The 21604-nt window shown below is 43.5% G+C and overlaps 1 protein-coding gene across 2 annotated transcripts in view; it reads left to right on the top strand.

Annotated features, from left to right (window-relative positions):
- Positions 1 to 21604, top strand: part of KANSL3 (KAT8 regulatory NSL complex subunit 3) — a 168677-nt gene that overhangs the window by 73882 nt on the left and 73191 nt on the right. For both annotated transcript variants that reach the window (XM_073622066.1, XM_073622067.1), the window contains exon 13: positions 12620 to 12820. In XM_073622066.1, the coding sequence (XP_073478167.1) occupies positions 12620 to 12820 (201 nt within the window). The remainder of the gene's footprint in view (positions 1 to 12619; positions 12821 to 21604) is intronic.

Below are 21604 nucleotides of genomic sequence, written 5' to 3'. Positions count from 1 at the left end.
GCTGTTGATGTTCGGAGACTTTCGGCGTCTCCTATGTCCTACCTACTGCGCAAGCGCTGTGCCTGCACAGTACAGGGCGGACGCTATCCGATGGGGGACATTATTCGACAGGACACCAGCGCTCACTCCTCTCCCCTCAGCGGAGTGGAGATCAGCGGCAATTTTAAATAATCAGCCTGCGTGGGCAAGTTTGCAATGACACAAGGCTGCAATGACACTGGACAAAGCTGCAGATGGACACTGATAAGGCTGCATTGATGGGCATTTAAATGTAAGGTTTTTTTTTCCTTAAAATTCCCTCCTAAACTTGGGGTGCGTGTTATACGCCGGCGCATGTTATACGCAGATAAATACGGTAATTAGTATTTATTCCATGGGATACTGGGTCAACCAACATGATGTTCACCAAAAGGCTGGCCCAGTAAATGCCTCAATCCAAATGGACTTACTTGTAAAAAAAACTTTAACCAGTCTTGCATCAAAAGGTTACACCCAATATGCGGGTGCATAAGCTGGCTGTGATTTATTACAGGATACTAGTAGGTTACTGGCGATCCTGGGGTGTATGGCATGCTCCACAGCAAGTGGAACATCCATGCCCTCAGTGGTGGAGAAGGAATAGCGTCAGCTGACATTTCCAGCGTCCCTATGTACTGCGCAATGCGCAGCAAAAATTACGCTAGTTGCGTCAGGCCGACTTGCGCAATCATGTCAGACCTACACCCCAGGTTGCCGCATCACATCCTGTCTCAGCGATGACAACATCCGGAGTCCAGGAGGGGCAGCCATGATGGAGACCAAAAGGAAGAAAATCAATGTATAGCACATAGGCAAAGGATAGAATTGCCTAATTCCTAATACAGATGGAAGGAAAAATTATATATATAGGCTGATGATAAATTTATATTTTTTTTTTTCTTCCATCTGTATTAGGAATTTACAGTTTATGAAGAGTATATGATGACATATGAGTTTCAGACCCCCTTAAATTTTTCAGTCTTTGTTATATTGCAGCCATTTGCTAAAATCATTTAAGTTCACACAGTACTCCATATTGACAGAAAAACACAGAATTGTTGACATTTTTGCAGATTTATTAGAAAAGAAAAACTGAAATATCACATGGTCCTAAGTATTCAGACCCTTTGCTGTGACACTCATATTTAACTCAGGTGCTGTCCATTTCTTCTGATCATCCTTGAGATGGTTCTACACCTTCATTTGAGTCCAGCTGTGTTTGATTATACTGGATTGGACTTGATTAGGAAAGACACCTATATATATATATATATATAAGACTTTACAGCTCACAGTGCATGTCAAGCAAATGAGAATCATGAGGTCAAAGGAACTGCCTGAAGAGCTCAGAGACAGAATTGTTGCAAGGCACAGATCTGGCCAAGGTTACAAAAAAATTTCTGCTGCACCTAAGAGCACAGTGGCCTCCATAATCCTTAAATGGAAGATGTTTGGGACGACCAGAACCCTTCCTAGAGCTGGCCGTCTGGCCAAACTGAGCTATTGGGGGAGAAGAGCCTTGGTGAGAGAGGTAAAGAAGAACCCAAAGAGCACTGTGGCTGAGCTCCAGAGATGCAGTCGGGAGATGGGAGAAAGTTGTAGAAAGTCAACCATCACTGCACCCCTCCACCAGTCGGGGCTTTATGGCAGAGTGGCCCGACGGAAGCCTCTCCTCAGTGCAAGACACATGAAAGCCCGCGTTGAGTTTGCTAAGAAACACCTGAAGGACTCCAAGATGGTGAGAAATAAGATTCTTTGGTCTGATGAGACCAAGATGGAACTTTTTGGCCTTAATTCTAAGCGGTATGTGTGGAGAAAACCAGGCACTGCTCATCACCTGTCCAATACAGTCCCAACAGTGAAGCATGGTGGTGGCAGCATCATGCTGTGGGGGTGTTTTTCAGCTGCAGGGACAGGACGACTGGTTGCAATCGAGGGAAAGATGAATGCGGCCAAGTACAGGGATATCCTGGACGAAAACCTTCTCCAGAGTGCTCAGGACCTCAGACTGGGCCGAAGGTTTACCTTCCAACAAGACAATGACCCTAAGCACACAGCTAAAATAATGGAGTGGCTTCACAACAAATCTGTGACTGTTCTTGAATGGCCTAGCCAGAGCCCTGACTTAAACACAATTGAGCATCTCTGGAGAGACCTAAAAATGGCTGTCCACCAACATTTACCATCCAACCTGACAGAACTGGAGAGGATCTGCAAGTAGGAATGGCAGAGGATCCCCAAATCCAGGTGTGAAAAACTTGTTGCATCTTTCCCAAAAAGACTCATGGCTGTATTAGATCAAAAGGGTGCTTCTACTAAATACTGAGCAAAGGGTCTGAATACTTAGGACCATGTGATATTTCAGTTTTTCTTTTTTAATAAATCTGCAAAAATGTCAACACTTCTGTGTTTTTCTGTCAATACGGGGTGCTGTGTGTACATTAATGAGGAAAAAATTAACCTAAATGATTTTAGCAAATGGCTGCAATATAACAAAGAGTGCAAAATTTAAGGGGGTCTGAATACTTTCCGTCCTCACTGTATGTTGTTTTTTTCAATTCAATTGTATGTTTCAGAAGTGGTATTATTCCCTGAAGATTTGCTTATATTTGCATATTTTAAAACGCGTTGGATATCCCCATCTATTCTATTTCATCGTAGTTCGCCCATGAAGAAACAGCAAGTAGCTGAGGACTACCACTTTATGATCATATCCAATTTCATGTAGTGTCATATCACTTGTATGTTTTTAGTTCCAATTTGAAGTTTTACTCAAATCATTTTGTAATGAAATTTATATGGTTTATAAAATTATGGGTTATCTCTTTTTTTCAATTGCCTTCAAAATCCCACAACTTGAGGTTTATTCTTATATTCTATTTCAAGGGATGGTGGCAATCACATATATAGCCATATGAGTCTTTAATTTTTCTAGGGTTTTATAGCGTTACCTATAGCAGTAGGACACTAGGCAGAAAAGAATACAGCATCACCTGTGGGCAGTCCTAGCTGATATAAACTCCCTCTCTGCTATAGACAAGCCATTTGTTTCTGCCTAGTGTTTCCTGTGGTTCCATAGGTTCTTTGTTCTTGGGATTTTTTCTTGCAAAGCATCTTGAATCAACAGCCAGGCTGGACAATCTAGATCCAGTAGTCATACCAGCCTGGCCAGCGAGTGCATGGAGACCTTTATCTATGCACTGGTTCGGCTGCATCAGCCCCTTCCTGGACCAGGACAGCCAGCGAGTTAGTCTTGAAGGGGTACATATGACTGGGCCTGACATCCCTGTCACAGTGCTACGCTGGCCGTCAGGACCGCCCCTGTCGACCGACGCATGGGAGGTGGAACTGTTTCAGGAGTGTTACCCATAACCTTCATAAATTGGTAAGTAGATTGCCCCTTCCCTGGGATAGTTGGCACTGCAGGGTTCTTCTCCTTCCCTCCAGGCCTGTCTTGCTGCCAGTGCTGTCTCCCATCCTTATCTGTTGCACAGGATAGCAGCCAAAGGGATTTCAGTCATTCTGGTAGCTCTAGACTGGCCTGGTCAACCCTGGTACGTCGATGAGGTGCGGCTGGTCGCTCCCTGGAGGTTGCCCCTTAAGGAAGAGATTCTGTCCCAAAGACCGATCTTCCACCCTGCTTTTTCTTCTCTGGCTTTGACAGAAAGGCTGTTAATAGCCTGGTTCTGAGAGGCAGGGGGTTGTTGGGTTTGGTGATCCCTACAGTGTTGAAGGTGCACAAGTCTACCGCTTGGAAAATGTATCTCCTGATGGGAGGCTCTGGATGTCCAGCCACGCTTCTTGTCAGTGGTTTGGGTTTTGGCCTTTCTTCAGCAGGAAGTTGATCACAAGTTTGCCTTGAGAGTATTCAGGATATTCCCAGACTTACTCACCTCACTTAGTCACCTTTTTGGTCGACATCACTTCTGCACAGCGGGGGTCAGAGTTGGCGGCCATATTCTGTAAGTCTCCTTATTTGGTCTTACACAGGTATTAGGTGAAAGTCAAAACCAGAGGAGGGGGAGTACAAGGATTATGACGGTGCCAGGAAAAACACTGTATTTTCAAATTTTAAAGTTAAAAATAATTTTATTATTACACAAAAATCGTAGAAAATAGACAATACAATCACAGAGACATGGTGTGCATAATTGCTAAAAACATATCTGTAGCAAGCTTCACGTCACTTGGCCTAAGAAGCGTAGCGGCCAATGCAGTGGGTAGGTATTTTAGATGCCCGACATGTTTCGCCAGTATTGGCTTCCTCAGGGACAGATTATTGATACCTAAAGCGCTACAGTAACTCTATGGAAAGAGATATAACAATCAATGTGCATGCTAAGACAGATAATACATTAGATACAAAAAAGGATATGAGGGATCTAGATATTCACATGTTTGCGAGTCGTCAGGGTAGATCAACCCCCACCACCAACCAAATGGTGCCACAGGAGGCTCCCCCATACACACAACACCAGATAGCCAAAGGCCCCCAACCAGACATTCTAAAGATGGAAAATATATACCTGCAAATCACCAGGAGGGTGCCACACACCTCCGGAGCAGGGCCTCCAGCAAGAACCACAATAGGTAGCTGCAGGGAGCAATAGGAAAGGCCTGGCCACATATATGTCTAGAAATACAATTATTTATAGATAAGTTATTTTATAATAGTTTCTAGAGGGGTCATATGGCCCCCCATTTAGTAGAGGAATAAAGAAAGTATATAGGACTAACATAGTCTCTAATTAATATACTTACAGCAAAATACTCTTTAACATAAATAACAGGACACCGATAGATCACTAACGTTGAGAGGAATTCAGCAACAACAGAGAGGGTATCTCTATAAATTAAATAGAAAAGAGAAATTTGGTGGCATATGGAATTATCTAAAAGATAGTGCAATTATATATTGCACTTTGGCTAAATCAGTAAATAGAGCAAAGTAAGTTTGACACTTACCATTAAATAGATATAGAATCAAATAGTGAGCTGAGAGAAAGCCTGCAGCCGGTTGCAACGCCAGATGAGGCAAACTGAAGGACAAGAGACAGTATCAGCAAAAAGTGAGTCTATGAAGAAAATAAGTAAACCAATACCCTGAGTACAGATGATCCACAAAAATGCCTACCAGATCAGATGGCAATGAATGTATCGGTGTCCTGTACATCCCTGGCGTGTGTGTTGGCCTGGGATGCCGGCGTTCTTATGCCCCCCTCACACGAGCGGCGTCTGACGTCACCGCACGTGTGAGCGGACGAAAAGGCCACCGCGCATGCACCACTCGCAATTCCGTTCAGGCCTACAAGGTCCAGAAGGAATTGCGGTGGTGTCTATGGTGATGTGTAAACACATCACAGGCAGCCCGCAGTATCTGAACGCAGCAATTGGCAGCGTGATACCTGGAAGATGGTGTAAATTTCCAGTGTGCCGTGGCTAGGGCGGGCAGAGGATAAACCAATGCCCTTGAGTGTCCATACAGCTAAATGTGTCTCTAGCGGGAGGCTAAAAGCACCAGATTGAGTGCGCACTTACCACAGTGAAGTACAGGGGCCCGAGGGCAAATAAGCTGGAAGTGGAAAGGGAAGGGGGAGGGGAAAGAGGAAGAGGGGGGGGAAACTAGGCATCCGGAGGTACAGGAGTGCCAGCCAGGGCACAAAAGGGGGGGGGGGGAGAGGGGGGAAATGAGTGAGAATAAGCCAGGGATATATATAGGGCCCCAAAGAAACGCCTGCACACACGGCATAAATACAAATGGGACAGAACACAGGAGGAAACAATAGAGAGGGGCTGGGTCCCTGGGATGTGCCCACACAAATCGCCCTGACAGCTCGCAAAGACGACATAAAATGGTGACACAAAATATCCATCAACTACCAACCAAATGATTATGATCGGGACATGTATTTAATACAATACTAAACATGTCATGATGATTGAAAAGGTATATCTTGGATATATATATATCATATACAATCATGTAAGCAAAAATGAAAACTTAAATAAAAAACAAAAAGGGAAGAAGGGGCTGTATCCTGGTCTGACATGACTATCTTACACGTGGGGAAGGCAAGAGGGAGGAAAATACAGAAGCATAGACAAAATATGTAATGAAAAGTATATAAAATAAAATAAAATGGGGGGGTACAAAAGAATTTTATGAGAAATAAAGAAAAATTGTTATTGTCCACCCCCTGAAGGGGTCTCCCTATAAAAAGGGTTTGAAACTAATATTTTCATTAAGCCCAGGGTATGTGGTAGCTTCCAAAATATGTATCCACTTAGTTTCCAATTGAAGGAGTTTTTGGTCAATGTCTCCACCCCTTACATGTGCAGGGATGTGTTCCAATGCAGTAAACCCCACAACATGGGGATTGGAGTCATGGTGCTGTGCTATATGTCGATTAACAGAGGTAGAGGTCTTTCCTTTAAACAAGGGTTTGATATGATCGCGAATCCTAACACAGAATTGGCGTTTAGTTTTACCTACATAATAGCTACCACATATACATGTGGCAAGGTATACTACACCAATAGTTTGACATGTGATCTTGTGTTTAATTCTATGTGTCTGGCCATTTGGGAGCGGTTAACAGATAACACTATCCAAAAAATATATTCAGTCTCAGCCTCAAATCACCTACCGTCGTTCCCCGTCCCTACGGGACAAAGTTACGGCGAGTCATTATACACCCAAATCAGAGTGTCTTTCATCAGTGTTTGGCACATTTCCATGTGGCCACTGCGATATATGTGAGTTCGTTTATGATATACGCGAGAAACCGCTCCCAAATGGCCAGACACATAGAATTAAACACAAGATCACATGTCAAACTATTGGTGTAGTATACCTTGCCACATGTATATGTGGTAGCTATTATGTAGGTAAAACTAAACGCCAATTCTGTGTTAGGATTCGCGATCATATCAAACCCTTGTTTAAAGGAAAGACCTCTACCTCTGTTAATCGACATATAGCACAGCACCATGACTCCAATCCCCATGTTGTGGGGTTTACTGCATTGGAACACATCCCTGCACATGTAAGGGGTGGAGACATTGACCAAAAACTCCTTCAATTGGAAACTAAGTGGATACATATTTTGGAAGCTACCACATACCCTGGGCTTAATGAAAATATTAGTTTCAAACCCTTTTTATAGGGAGACCCCTTCAGGGGGTGGACAATAACAATTTTTCTTTATTTCTCATAAAATTCTTTTGTACCCCCCCATTTTATTTTATTTTATATACTTTTCATTACATATTTTGTCTATGCTTCTGTATTTTCCTCCCTCTTGCCTTCCCCACGTGTGAGATAGTCATGTCAGACCAGGATACAGCCCCTTCTTCCCTTTTGTTTTTTATTTAAGTTTTCATTTTTGCTTACATGATTGTATATGATATATATATATATATCCAAGATATACCTTTTCAATCATCATGACATGTTTAGTATTGTATTAAATATATGTCCCGATCATAATCATTTGGTTGGTAGTTGATTTTGTGTCACCATTTTATGTCGTCTTTGCGAGCTGTCAGGGCGATTTGTGTGGGCACATCCCAGGGACCCAGCCCCTCTCTATTGTTTCCTCCTGTGTTCTGTCCCATTTGTATTTATGCCGTGTGTGCAGGCGTTTCTTTGGGGCCCTATATATATCCCTGGCTTATTCTCACTCATCTCTGCCCCCTCCCCCCCCCCTTTTGTGCCCTGGCTGGCACTCCTGTACCTCTGGATGCCTAGTTTCCCCCCCCTCTTCCTCTTTCCCCTCCCCCCCCCGTCCCCGGCCCCTTCCCTTTCCACTTCCAGCTTCTTATTTGCCCTCGGGCCCCTGTACTTCACTGTGGTAAGTGCGCACTCAATCTGGTGCTTTTAGCCTCCCGCTAGAGACACATTTAGCTGTATGGACACTCAAGGGCATTGGTTTATCCTCTGCCCGCCCTAGCCACGGCACACTGGAAATTTACACCATCTTCCAGGTATCACGCTGCCAATTGCGGCGTTCAGATACTGCGGGCTGCCTGTGATGTGTTTACACATCACCATAGACACCACCGCAATTCCTTCTGGACCTTGTAGGCCTGAACGGAATTGCGAGTGGCGCATGCGCTGTGGCCTTTTCGTCCGCTCACACGTGCGGTGACGTCAGACGCCGCTCGTGTGAGGGGGGCATAAGAACGCCGGCATCCCAGGCCAACACACACGCCAGTGATGTACAGGACACCGATACATTCATTGCCATCTGATCTGGTAGGCATTTTTGTGGATCATCTGTACTCAGGGTATTGGTTTACTTATTTTCTTCATAGACTCACTTTTTGCTGATACTGTCTCTTGTCCTTCAGTTTGCCTCATCTGGCGTTGCAACCGGCTGCAGGCTTTCTCTCAGCTCACTATTTGATTCTATATCTATTTAATGGTAAGTGTCAAACTTACTTTGCTCTATTTACTGATTTAGCCAAAGTGCAATATATAATTGCACTATCTTTTAGATAATTCCATATGCCACCAAATTTCTCTTTTCTATTTAATTTATAGAGATACCCTCTCTGTTGTTGCTGAATTCCTCTCAACGTTAGTGATCTATCGGTGTCCTGTTATTTATGTTAAAGAGTATTTTGCTGTAAGTATATTAATTAGAGACTATGTTAGTCCTATATACTTTCTTTATTCCTCTACTAAATGGGGGGCCATATGACCCCTCTAGAAACTATTATAAAATAACTTATCTATAAATAATTGTATTTCTAGACATATACGTGGCCAGGCCTTTCCTATTGCTCCCTGCAGCTACCTATTGTGGTTCTTGCTGGAGGCCCTGCTCCGGAGGTGTGTGGCACCCTCCTGGTGATTTGCAGGTATATATTTTCCATCTTTAGAATGTCTGGTTGGGGGCCTTTGGCTATCTGGTGTTGTGTGTATGGGGGAGCCTCCTGTGGCGCCATTTGGTTGGTGGTGGGGGTTGATCTACCCTGACGACTCGCAAACATGTGAATATCTAGATCCCTCATATCCTTTTTGTATCTAATGTATTATCTGTCTTAGCATGCACATTGATTGTTATATCTCTTTCCATAGAGTTACTGTAGCGCTTTAGGTATCAATAATCTGTCCCTGAGGAAGCCAATACTGGCGAAACATGTCGGGCATCTAAAATACCTACCCACTGCATTGACCGCTACGCTTCTTAGGCCAAGTGACGTGAAGCTTGCTACAGATGTTTTTAGCAATTATGCACACCATGTCTCTGTGATTGTATTGTCTATTTTCTACGATTTTTGTGTAATAATAAAATTATTTTTAACTTTAAAATTTGAAAATACAGTGTTTTTCCTGGCACCGTCATAATCCTTGTACTCCCCCTCCTCTGGTTTTGACTTTCAAAATTTTTGGGATGAGGCGCCGTATCACATTGAGGGCCACCCAGCCACATAGTAAAACAGGTATTGGGTGGTTTTCTGTTCGTGTTGTCTTGCCTTCCCTGTGTCCACAGCCTTTGCACCCTAAGGAGGTTTTGCTGCACTCCTTGGATGTGGTACATTCAGTCTGTGTGTATACCTGCCTATTACAGCTACTCTCCAGAAGTTGGATTCTCTTTTTGTGGTCACAGACAGCCCACGAAAAGTCCTGGCGTCCTCCTCTGCCACTATTTCCTGATAGATTTGGCAGACTATTGTTCAGGCGAATGCCATTAAGGGTTGGGCTCCTTCCTTCCCCATTATGGCGCACTCCACCAGGGTGGTTAGTGCCTCTTGGGCATTCCGACATCAGGCGTCTGTCTGTGCCTTAGGTTGCAAGGCAGCTACCTGTTCATCTGTGCACACTTTTACCAAATCTTACAAAGTTGATGTGTTTGCATCTTTTGGATGTTTGTTTTGGCCACAAGGTCTTTCATTCCACTGTTTTGAGGTTCCTTGTTTCTTTCCCCTTGAGTGGTATGTTTTGAGTGGATTGCATATTTGCCCTATTTTTGTTTGCCCACACCTTATTTAGGGCTGCTTTGGGACATCCCTATGGTCAAGAATCAGAAGAGCTGTGTCCATCAATGAACATTAGAGAAAACTGGATTTTTTATTACTCCCTTTCTGTGAGTTCATTGACAGAGCACCCACCCCTCTATTTGAGTATTTTATCTTTCTTGCCCTGCTTTGTGACTAACTGGCTTGCCTATAGCAGAGAAGGGGATTATACCAGTTAGGACTGCCCATAGGACGTGCTGTGTTTTTTTTCTGCCTAGTGTCTCCTGTAGTTGGCACTAATAATATCCTGCAGTCAAGAATCAGAAGAGCTAAAATCGGAGAAAGGGATTTTACAGTGAGTAACAAAAAAGTTTAGTTTTTTTTCCCCAATTTACTAAATGTATGTAGATATGCATTATAGATGTAATTGTTTTGATTCAGAATTAGTCTTAAAGTGGTTGTAAACCCTAAAAAATTAAAAAAAAAACTGCAAAACAAAGGCATAATGAGCTAGTATGCATAGCATACTAGCTCATTATGAACTACTTACCTGAGATCGTAGCCCCCGCAGCAGTCCTCGTTCAGAGCTCTGGCGGCCGAAATTGCTCCTGGAGTTACTTCCAGGTATCGTGGGCTCCGGCGCTGTGATTGGCCGGAGCCGCGATGACGCCACTCCTGCGCATGCACGCGGAAGCCGCCAGTAATGGCACGGGCTAACTGAAGCACCGGCACGTACGTGCCATTGCTTCAGTGCGTATGTGCCGATGACGTCGGCACATGCAAATACAGGGGATATCTCCTAAAACGTGCAGGTTTAGGAGATATCCAGGGTAGCTACAGGTAAGCCTAATTATAGGCTTACCTGTAGTAAAAAGTAGTTGTAAAGGGTTTACAACCACTTTAAATTCAATCTTATTTTGGAGCCTTGTTAAGCTATTCCACAAACTTTCCAGTGAATTATGCTTGCCCTTTAAAATATAACACTTGTACAACGCAATTAAATATTTGAAAGGTTAGACTGTAATTAGGGCTCAACGTTAGCATCATTGCAGGCAAAATGTGAAATCGTAAGGGTTTACACAATAGGATAGGTGCTTAACAATGGACCGCTCCTTGTAATTCTAAAAGCAGTGTTACACACACTACTTGTTTATCTTGGAAATCCCCTTCAACAACGCAGAGGGACCTGGGCTCTTTACTCTGTGATTATAATCAGTAACTAAGTTCTTGCGATTACACTGTTTGGCTAGAGGGGCAGAAGGTCTCTTTGGAGGAAGTCTTCTTGTACTAGAGACATTGTTTTTGTGCTTGTCATCTATCCAGTATAAACATTATTACTGCCAGTGAAAATTTTAAGATGAGCCTCTCTATTCTGTGTTGCTCCTTGATTGTGAAAGTGACACTAAACAATATCCTCATTCTCAAATAATAATCTATATTCATCTCCTACTTAATGGCCTGTAATCTATTTTTCATTAAATCATCTCCTCACTTCTGTTATTTGCAGCCATGTACACTGCCCTATGCACACTACAAGTCCCTAGTCCATCTCGCGAGCAAGCAAAAGAGGGTGGACTATGTTCCTACATACAGTGAGAACAATGGAGAACAAACATAGCCACCATCTAACAAGAAGTCAGATCACAGCAGCAGAAATTTGGAAAGTCGGAGGAGGCTGAGAGCAATAGCTTTTAACTTGTTCTAGCTTGTTCAATTAAGCTTTAACAAAAGGACCTGGAAGCTGATTGGTTTCTGTGCAGAACTGCGCCAGATTTTGCACTTCCCAGTTTTAGTAAATCAATCCCCAATTGCCTATCTCAGGGGCCTGTCCACACTTCATATACAGATAATCAACATTCAGAGTTTAGTGTCATTTTAAATTTAAAACTTGAACTGTATTTGGCTATATTTAGGCTCTTCATCAAGATTGTCATAATGCTAATTTGCATGTATCTGGAAAACCAATGCTATGGGTTATTTCTTGAAATAATCTTTAGGAGCAATCCTTGTTTTGGGCACTATGTTTGCAAAATTCAATTCTACACAAAAATGGCAACAATCCAAACTTTTCCATTGAAATTTAATAGTACAACATTTATCTACATGTTTTTATGGGTGTCGGTTTTTGCAAAACTTTGCTAGTTGCTCTGTACCTTTGTTTTGGATTCATATATTTTTTGTTTCAGTGGCGTTCCTTCAAAAATATAAAAGTGAAAGAGAGAAACCCCCTAGGGGTGGGGCTTTAAAGGCACTACCACATCAACAAGAAATAGTAGAAAAATAGAAAATATTTATTGACATAACATGGGTAAAAAATATAAACAGCATTCATTTTATTGCCAGGTTCTGTTCACATGGCAAAGAGGTGCGCTGTAAATCCTGTGCAAAACACTTGACTACACCTGTACATAATTATAACGCTGAAAAATTGCACCCCTAGTGATGTTTTTAATGGATGCCCTCCATTTTATGCCTTCAGTTTTATGTAACTGAATATATACAAATAGAAGGTGATCAGTATAGCTGGTGCTATTCAAATATAAACATGTTAGGTGGCCTTCAATCAATGTTGGCAAAGCCTCGTATATGGTGTGCATATGAGCTTTTATAATTTCAGTAATTCTTCTTTCCACAGGACGAGATTGCTGACTTTCTCACAGGGGTCTTAAATCGGGCTGAGGGTCATTCTGGGTCTGATCCTCGTGATCTTGATGCAGAGAAGAAGAAGAAGTCCAGAGATTTCTTGAGGAGGGACCTGCCTTTAGATTTGCCAGAGCGGAGCAGCAGACCAGCTTCACCTGGTGCTCGCTTCCCTGCCTCCCCCTCTGGCTCTGAGGTGAGGAAATAAGTTCACATTATCTGGACATAAAAATACCAGTAATATGACAATAGTGGAACACAGCTTATTAAAGTTGGCTACCTGACCTGTGCATGCCAACCACAGTGTGAAATTGTCTTCCATGTTTTTCAAAACCCCATATGCATGGCTCTATATACCTGTGTATGATATGGCATCTTCCTGTATGTTGTTAATACCTGAGGAAACAAAAGCTCTTTTATACATATGCATATACAGCAACTTTCTTTTTAATGTGGTTCATGCACATTCATATATGCATGTTTTTGTGCATTTTACATTTTTTTTATATTTTATTTTACATGCACGTTCATATGCAAGATTTAGAAGAATCATTCTGGATAGGCTTTTTCCACATTGCAGATGCATTCAAAATGGCATAAAAGTGCGCAATGCACATGTTTACAACTTATTTCAACCGGTTTGCTTTGCACACGTATTTCTTTTTTTAAGTTTTGCTGCCCCTACAGGAGGATTGAACACTGGCAAACAAAAAAAAAAACTGTAAGGCCAGCCCAGGATAACCCCTCCTACTACCAGCATGCCTCAGTTTTTTGCTAGTTTCCTAAGAGAATGGATGTTTCCCTTTTATCTATGCTGTGTAAAAGACCACCCTATTTTAGCTTGAACCTTTTTTTTTTCTTCAATCAGGACTCTTCCTTGCTGCTTTCTGTGATTGCAGCTATTCCGTGTGGCTGTCCTCAGTTTGGCATTTGGAGCTCTGCATCCACTGGACTAAACATTATGGAAATAGCCTGGAAGTGACCTTCTACATAGGGTGCTTTCCAGACTGTTCTGGTAGCAAGTTAGCCACAAAGCCACCGACTTTCCTTCAGAGCTTGCCTTGTCTTTTACTTTGTGAGTGGGACAGTCAAGTCAAGCCCCAGGAGCTCCCTTAAGTATATGTCACAAAGCACCTTTAAATTTCTGGGTTACTCACCGGTTTCCACCGCAGAAGGGGTAATGCTGTGCATCTAAGCATTGACATCATCCGCTTGCTTTTTCCCCACCATACAGCTTTGAGACCGCATCTTCCCACTGCTGGTCTTGCTTAGCAAAGCGCCACAATGAACTTCGATCCGTTCATGCTTCCTGCCTACAGTGGCTTTGTTCATCTCCAGCCACCTACCCTTCACCTGCTACTGTCATCTAGGTTTTGTGAGCACCTGAGGACTTATTTTACTTAATCGCCACATGGTCGCAACATGCCTAATTTGTAGAGCAAAATATTACAGTGCACACATGCAAAAAAGACATTTACCCCCAGCAGGGCTAGTTTAAAACACCTAGACAATCAAAAAAATATTAGCAAAAAATATGGGGATTTGGTCACACCATATTGCTATATGGTGCTAAGCCCACTTACTGCGACAAAGTACCCCGTGATTAGTGGGTCCTACACTATCCATGGATTGGGAGATCCTGCTTCTCTGAACCATGAGAGCAAACACTCTTCTATATGGGAGAACTTTGAGGTCTCCACCCATGACACAAGTGGACACTAATGAGAGGCACTTAATGAAAGAGTGGGGTGCTCCGCACCCAAAGGGATTTGGTCAGAATCCATACAATAAACAAACAAGATATTTGGGGGGCACACCCTAAAAGATGCATTAAAGCTGGTGTAGCCATAGGACCATACAGCAGAGCAAAATATTACAGCGCACACATGCAAAAAAGACATTTACCTCCAGCAGGGCTAGTTTAACCACGACGATGTACGTTCAAACTTTGAACGGGGATATCGTTGTTATGGCAGCAGCTAGCTGCCATAACCCTGGTATCCCCGTTTTCGTGCGGCGGCTGGCTTTCAGATAAAAGTGGTCCCTGCGGTGGATTCGCTGCGAGATCACTTTTATCGGTGGCGGGAGAGGGCCTCCCGCCGCGATCCGGTGCCCTCCACCACTTACCGGAGCCGTCGGTAGCGGCGGAAGCGATCGCGTCCTTCTCCGTGGTGTGTCTGGAGACGAGTGAGGCTAAGATGGCGCTCACTCGTCTCCATGACACTGCTGGGCGGAAGCGACGTCAAAACGCCACTTCCGTCCACGCCTCTTAAAGGCACATTTTTTCAAATGTCATTTTTCTAAATGACTTTTTTTTTTTTTTTTTTTTTTTTTTTTTTTATTGCATTTTAGTGTAAATATGAGATCTGAGGTCTTTTTGACCCCAGATCTCATATTTAAGAGGTCCTGCCATGCTTTTTTCTATTACAAGGGATGTTTACATTCCTTGTAATAGGAATAAAAGTGACACCATTTTTTTTTTTTTAAAACAGTGTAAAAATAAATAAAATATTGTAAAATAAATAAAAATAAAAAAAATTTTTTTTTTAAAACCCCCCTGTCCCGACGAGCTCGCGCGCAGAAGCGAACGCATACGCGAGTAGCACCTGCATATAAAAACGGTGGTCAAACCACACGTGAGGTATCGCAGTGACCGGTAGAGCAAGAGCAATAATTCTAGCCCTAGACCTCCTCTGTACCGCAAAATATGCAACCTGTAGAATTTTTTAAACGTCGCCTATGGAGATTTTTGAGGGTAAAAGTTTGACGCCATTCCACGAGCGGGCGCAATTTTTAAGCGTGACATGTTGGGTATCAATTTACTTGGCGTAACATTATATTTCACAATATAAAAAAAAATGGGCTAACTTTACTGTTGTCTTATTTTTTTTATTCAAAAAAGTGAATTTTTTCCAAAAAGAGTGCGCTTTTAAGACCGCTGCACAAATACGGTGCAAAAAAAAGTATTGCAATGACCGCCATTTTATTCTCTAGGGTGTTAGAAGAAAAACCATATATAATGTTTGGGGGTTCTAAGTAATTTTCTAGCAGAAAAACCTGTTTTAAACATGTAAACACCTCAAAATCCAAAACGAGGCTAGTCCTTAAGTGGTTAAAACACTTAGACAATCTAAAAAATATTAGCAAAAAATATGGGGATTTGGTCACACCATATTGCTATTTTGTGCTAAGCCCACTTACTGCGACAAATTACCCCATGATTAGTGGGTCCTACACTATCCATGGATTGGGAGATCCTGCTTCTCTGAACCATGAGAGCAAACACTCTTCTATATGGGAGAACTTTGAGGTCTCCACCCATGACACAAGTGGACACTAATGAGAGGCACTTAATGAAGAAGTGGGGTGCTCCGCACCCAAAGGGATTTGGTCAGAATGCATACAATAAACAAACAAGACCAAATCCCTTTGGGTGTGGAGCACCCAACTCTTTCATTAAGTGCCTCTCATTAGTGTCCACTTGTGTCATGGGTGGAGACCTCAAAGCTCTCCCATATAGAAGAGTGTTTGCTCTCATGGTTCAGAGAAGCAGGATCTCCCAATTCATGGATAGTGTAGGACCCACTAATCATGGGGTACTTTGTCGCAGTAAGTGGGCTTAGCACCATATAGCAATATGGTGTGACCAAATCCCCATATTTTTTGCTGATATTTTTTAGATTGTCTAGATGTTTTAAACTAGCCCTGCTGGAGGTAAATGTCTTTTTTGCATGTGTGCGCTGTAATATTTTGCTCTGCTGTATGGTCCTATGGCTGCACCAGCTTTAATGCATCTTTTAGGGTGTGCCCCCCAAATATCTTGTTTGTTTATGCCTAGTTTGTAGACGCAGGGGAACGGTCCAGTTGGGTTTTCCACTCGCATCTACATCCAATCCTCCTGTGGACAGCAGTATAATCCAATAGTAAAAAAATTCCTATGTCCCACAATGGACTCCAAGAAAAAGATTTTACTGTATTAGTGTAACCCTAATTGAAAATATAAATACAAGTGCTTTTCTGTCTCAAGTAAAGATAACAAAAATGTGCACAAGGTAATGGTGAATGGCAATAAAATTGACAATATGATCATTTCCAATAGTGAACAATGTCCTTCAATGACAAACTTATTAAAGGTGTTAATAAGTCTTTAACTTCATCCACCACAAGGAGGAATCCCCCAATGTGTTCCACTGCAAAAACCCACTCCAAATGTGTATGTGCAAACGTGAAGGGTTACCAGAAGGGCATGACCCCCAATTATGAGTGGTTAAACTGCGCCTGTTAGATATAGCAGTAACACAACCTGAATGGACCTAGGGTTCCATCATCTCTCCTCAGTTTCCCTCCACAGACCACCCACATTATATGAAAAGGAAAAGAAAGTGCCACATGCTCCCAGTAGTGTAAACACCGCTGGATAAAATTTCAATAAAATGGTTTTTAGAACTCATATAACATGCTTCATCATAACACCAATTACTGTTTTGTTTGGCACTGTTATGGAGCCCTAGGTCCATACAGGCGGTGTTACTTCTATATCTAACAGGCGCAGTGTGACCATTCATAACTGGGGTAAGCCTTCACTTTTGGCACTCATATAAAGTGAGTTTGCACATTTTTTATCTTTGAGATTAGCACAGCACTTGTATTAAAATTTTTATTTGTCTATACAGTGCATCTGGAAAGTATTCACAGTGCTTCACTTTTCCCAGATTTTGTTATGTTACAGCCTTATTCCAAAATGGAATAAATTCATTATTTTCCTCAAAATTCTACAAACAATACCCCATAATAACAACATGAAAGAAGTTTTTTTTTAAATCTTTGCAATTTATTAAAAGTAAAAAACGGGAAAAAAAAATCACATGTGTATTCACAGCCTTTGCCACGACACTCAAAATTGAGCTTAGGTGCATCCTGTTTCCACTGATCATCCTTGAGATGTTTCTACAACTTGATTGGAGTCCACCTGTGTTAAATTCAGTTGATTGTACATGATTTGGAAAGGCACAAGGTCCCACAGTTTAACAGTGAATGTCAGAGCACAAACCAAGCCATGAAGTCCAAGGAATTGTCTGTAGACCTCCAAGACAGGCTTGTATCAAGGCACAGATCTAGGGAAGGGTACCGAAAAATTTCTGCAGCATTGAAGGTTCTGCAGCGTTGAAGCAATGAGCACAGTGGTCTCCATCATCCGTAAATGGAAGAAGTTTGGAACCACCAGGACTCTTCTTAGAGCAGGCCGCCCAGCCAAACTGAGTGATCACGAGAGAAGGACCTTAGTCAGGGAGGTGACCAAGAACCCGATGGTCACTCTGACAGAGCTGCAGCATTTCTCTGTGGAGAGAGGAGAACCTTCCAGAAAAACAACTCTCTGCAGCACTCCACCAATCAAGCCTGTATGGTAGAGTGGCCAGGAAGAAGCCACTTCTTCGTAAAAGGCACATGACCGCCCACCTGGAGTTTGCCAAAAGTCACCTGAAGGACTCTGACGATGAAAACAATTCTATGGTCTGATGAAACAAAGATTGATCTGGAAGAAACCAGGCACCACTCATCACCTGGCCAACACCATCACTACAGTGAAGCATGGTGGTGGCAGCATCATGCTGTGGGGATGTTTTTCATTGGCAAGAACTGGGAGACTAGTCAGGATCGAGGGAAAGATGAATGCTGCAATGTACATAGACATCCTTGATGAAGACTTGCTCCGGACCTCAGACTTGGATGAAGGTTCATCTTCCAAAAGGACAACAACCCTAAGCACACAGCCAAGATAAGAAGGGATTGGCTGCAGGTAAACTCTGTGAATGTCCTTGAGTGGCCAAGCCAGAGCCCAGACTTGAACCCAATTGAACAACTCTGGAGAGATGAAAATGGCTGTGCACCGACGCTCCCCATCTAACCTGATGGAGCTTGAGAGGTCCTGCAAAGAAGATTGGGAGAAACTGCCCAAAAATAAGTGTGCCAAGCTTCTAGTATCATACCTAAAAAGACTTGAGGCTGTAATTGGTGCCAAAGGTGCTTCAACAAAGTATTGAGCAAAGGCTGTAAATACTTATGTACATGTGGGTTTTTTTTTGTTTTTTTTTATACATTTTCAAAGATTTCAAACAAACTTCTTTCACATATGGGGTATTGTTTGGAATAACAAAATGTGGAAAAAGTGAAGCGATGTGAATACATTCTGGATGCACTGTATGTTAACCCCTTCTGGACCGCCCACTGTATACGGTATATACGTCATTACTTTGACACTATATACCGTGGTTATGGCACCGGCTAGCTGACATAACCCTGTTTGTTTTTTGTTTGTTTTTTTTAAACTGTGGGCGATCCTCTTTCACATAAGTGGTTCCAGCGGCAGATTCCCCACGGGATCACTTTTATGGGCAGCGGGTGAGGTGCTCAAAACCCCCAGCCCCCCGAACCCCCGCCGCTTCTTGGTAGTTTCCCCCCGCTTACCAGAGCCGTTGGTAAAGGGCGAATCGATCCAATCCCCTGGAGCAATGGGCAGGAAATCGAGTGGGGGCAAGATGGCCCCCCACTCGACTCTATGCCCTTGGAGGACCGGAGTGATGTCTGACGTCGCTTTCGCCTAATAGCCTTAATTTCTTTCTCGAACATCACGGGACACAGAGCCACAGTAATTACTGATGGGTTATATAGGTATCACTGGTGATTGGACACTGGCACACCCTATCAGGAAGTTCAACCCCCTATATAATCCCTCCCCCTTGCAGGGATACCTCAGTTTTTACGCCAGTGTCTTAGGTGATGGACGTGTAAAGATGTCCTGTGCTGAGCTCCAAAGGGAATATCCTAAGATCCTATACTGGGGCAAGCCAGGCGAACCGGATCCATTCAAAGTGTCTTTTCATGGCCGAATTGAATGGTACCCGGGCCTCGTGTCCGAAGAAACGAAGTTTTACCCGTAATGCTTCTCTTTTTAGAGAGCTGGACCCCGCAGATCAGAAAATGGCTTTAAACTTCCTAATTTCTGGCGAGGTGCTTTACGGTCCCAGAACTGTTGGATCCCCCTACTGATGGGGGCCCCAGTCTCTGACGGTTTTTTCAAACGGAGCCCACCGTGAGAGGTGAAGATTGGGTCTGTGTAAACGGCACCCTGCGGCTGGATAAGGTAAGAGGAGATTCCACAGAATTTTTGAGTTCTAGTGGCTTTTCTCCTTTAAGGTAAATGCATGCTATGCCTATTGTGACCACCGGGGGCTGCCAAGAGCACAAACCTACACATGCTGACTGACTGTCTCAGGTGTTCAGTGCTGATTATGTCCCAGCATCTCAAAGCAGGCTGCAAGCAGGTAAGGTGGAAAGGGGGATTTCTCATGTTTGAATGTTCCCCCCAGGCTAGAGAGGGGCCACAGGGGTCTAGAAAGTGGTTATACCACCCGGGCTCTGCGGCCTAATGGCCACCATCTCTGAAGATAGCCGTTCAGGCAGATCTTGTTACCAGTCTCCCTCCTCCCCCCCCCCCCCCCATCCCCAGCCTTTTCTCCAGAAGCATGACAGGAGAGTCGGCAGTGCGGGAAGCGCTCGTTTTTTTTCAAAACTCGAGGGGGGGGGGATGTCAGCACAGAGTGTTTAGACTCCCACTCAGGCCAGCTGCAGGCTATTAAAGGCACTCTGTACAGGTGCACTCAGCCTTCTGAGAGACACAGAGCTGACGGTCGCATGTAAGGTGGGACACAGGCATTCTCCTAGGCAGCATTTACTGAAGTAACACTAGACTGAGCATTGGGTAGCAAGGCTTTTAGCCAGACTACATCGCTCAGCGGGCAGTGTTCATTTGTATACCTCACACCTTGTTGCTTTGCACTATGGGTAGAAGAGGTTCAAGCACCCCAGGAACCAGAGACACTAGGGGATCTCGTTCAGGTTCTGAGGGCCCCCTGTCGGCAGCATCCTCCCCCCCCTAAAGATGGGCCAGGGACGGCTAGCCAGGGAGAGCCATCGGGGTCAGGGGCTACACCTGCTTCTGGCACTTCAGCCCCTGTATATATTACACAAGAGGTTTTTTCCTCAACCATTAATGGTCTAGAGGAAAGATTAATGGCCGTGATTACGTCTTCACTCAGTGGAAGAAAACGCACTAGGCTTTCCTCTGTTCCCCAAGACCCTCAGACAGAGGAGCTCTGGGATAAAGGAGATGAATCCCTTTCAGAGGATCGGGATGGGATGGATGATTCCTCTTCGGAGGATTCAGGTGAAGAGGGACCCTCTGCGACTTCCCAAGAGGAGAAAGTCTTAGTGCAGATCCTCACTGGATTGGTCCGCTCCACATTTAAGTTGCCCATACCTGAAACTGCTAAAGAATCCTCTTCTGCTTTGGGGTCACTGAAACCTTTCCAAGCAGCACATGCTTTTCCTGTTCATACTTTACTTGAAAAGCTTATTTATTCTGAGTGGGATCACCCAGACAAACGTTTTTTTCCGCCGAGAAAGTTTTCAACACTTTATCCGATGGAAGAAAAGTTTATTAAAATGTGGGCAATACCGGCTATTGATGCCGCCATTTCCTCCGTAAATAATAGCCTGACTTGTCCTGTAGACAATGCTCAGATGCTCAGGGATCCTGTATATAAAAGGATGGAATCCCTATTGAAGGATGTTTTCTCCTTAGCAGGATCAGTGGCCCAACCTGCAGTAGCAGCGATTGGAGTCTGTCAATACTTAAGAGACCATGTTAAGCAGGTCATCAAAGTATTACCTGAACAGCAGGCCCAGGGGTTTGCTAACCTTCCAGCGGCCTTATGCTTTGTGGTTGACGCCATTAGAGATTCTATCGTGCAAACCTCCCGTCTTTCACTGGGGTTGGTGCATATACGTAGAATCCTATGGTTGAAAAATTGGTCAGCCGAAGCACCATGTAAGAAGCTACTGGCTGGGTTTCCATTTCGTGGTGCAAGGTTGTTTGGAGAGGACTTGGATAACTATATCAAGAGAATCTCTTGTGGGAAAA

The sequence above is a fragment of the Aquarana catesbeiana genome, linkage group LG03 (genome assembly GCF_042186555.1).
Source record: "Aquarana catesbeiana isolate 2022-GZ linkage group LG03, ASM4218655v1, whole genome shotgun sequence".
Lineage (NCBI taxonomy): Eukaryota > Metazoa > Chordata > Amphibia > Anura > Ranidae > Aquarana > Aquarana catesbeiana.
The sequence above is the reverse complement of the archived record's forward strand: the minus strand, read 5'-3'. Positions and strand labels throughout refer to the sequence as shown.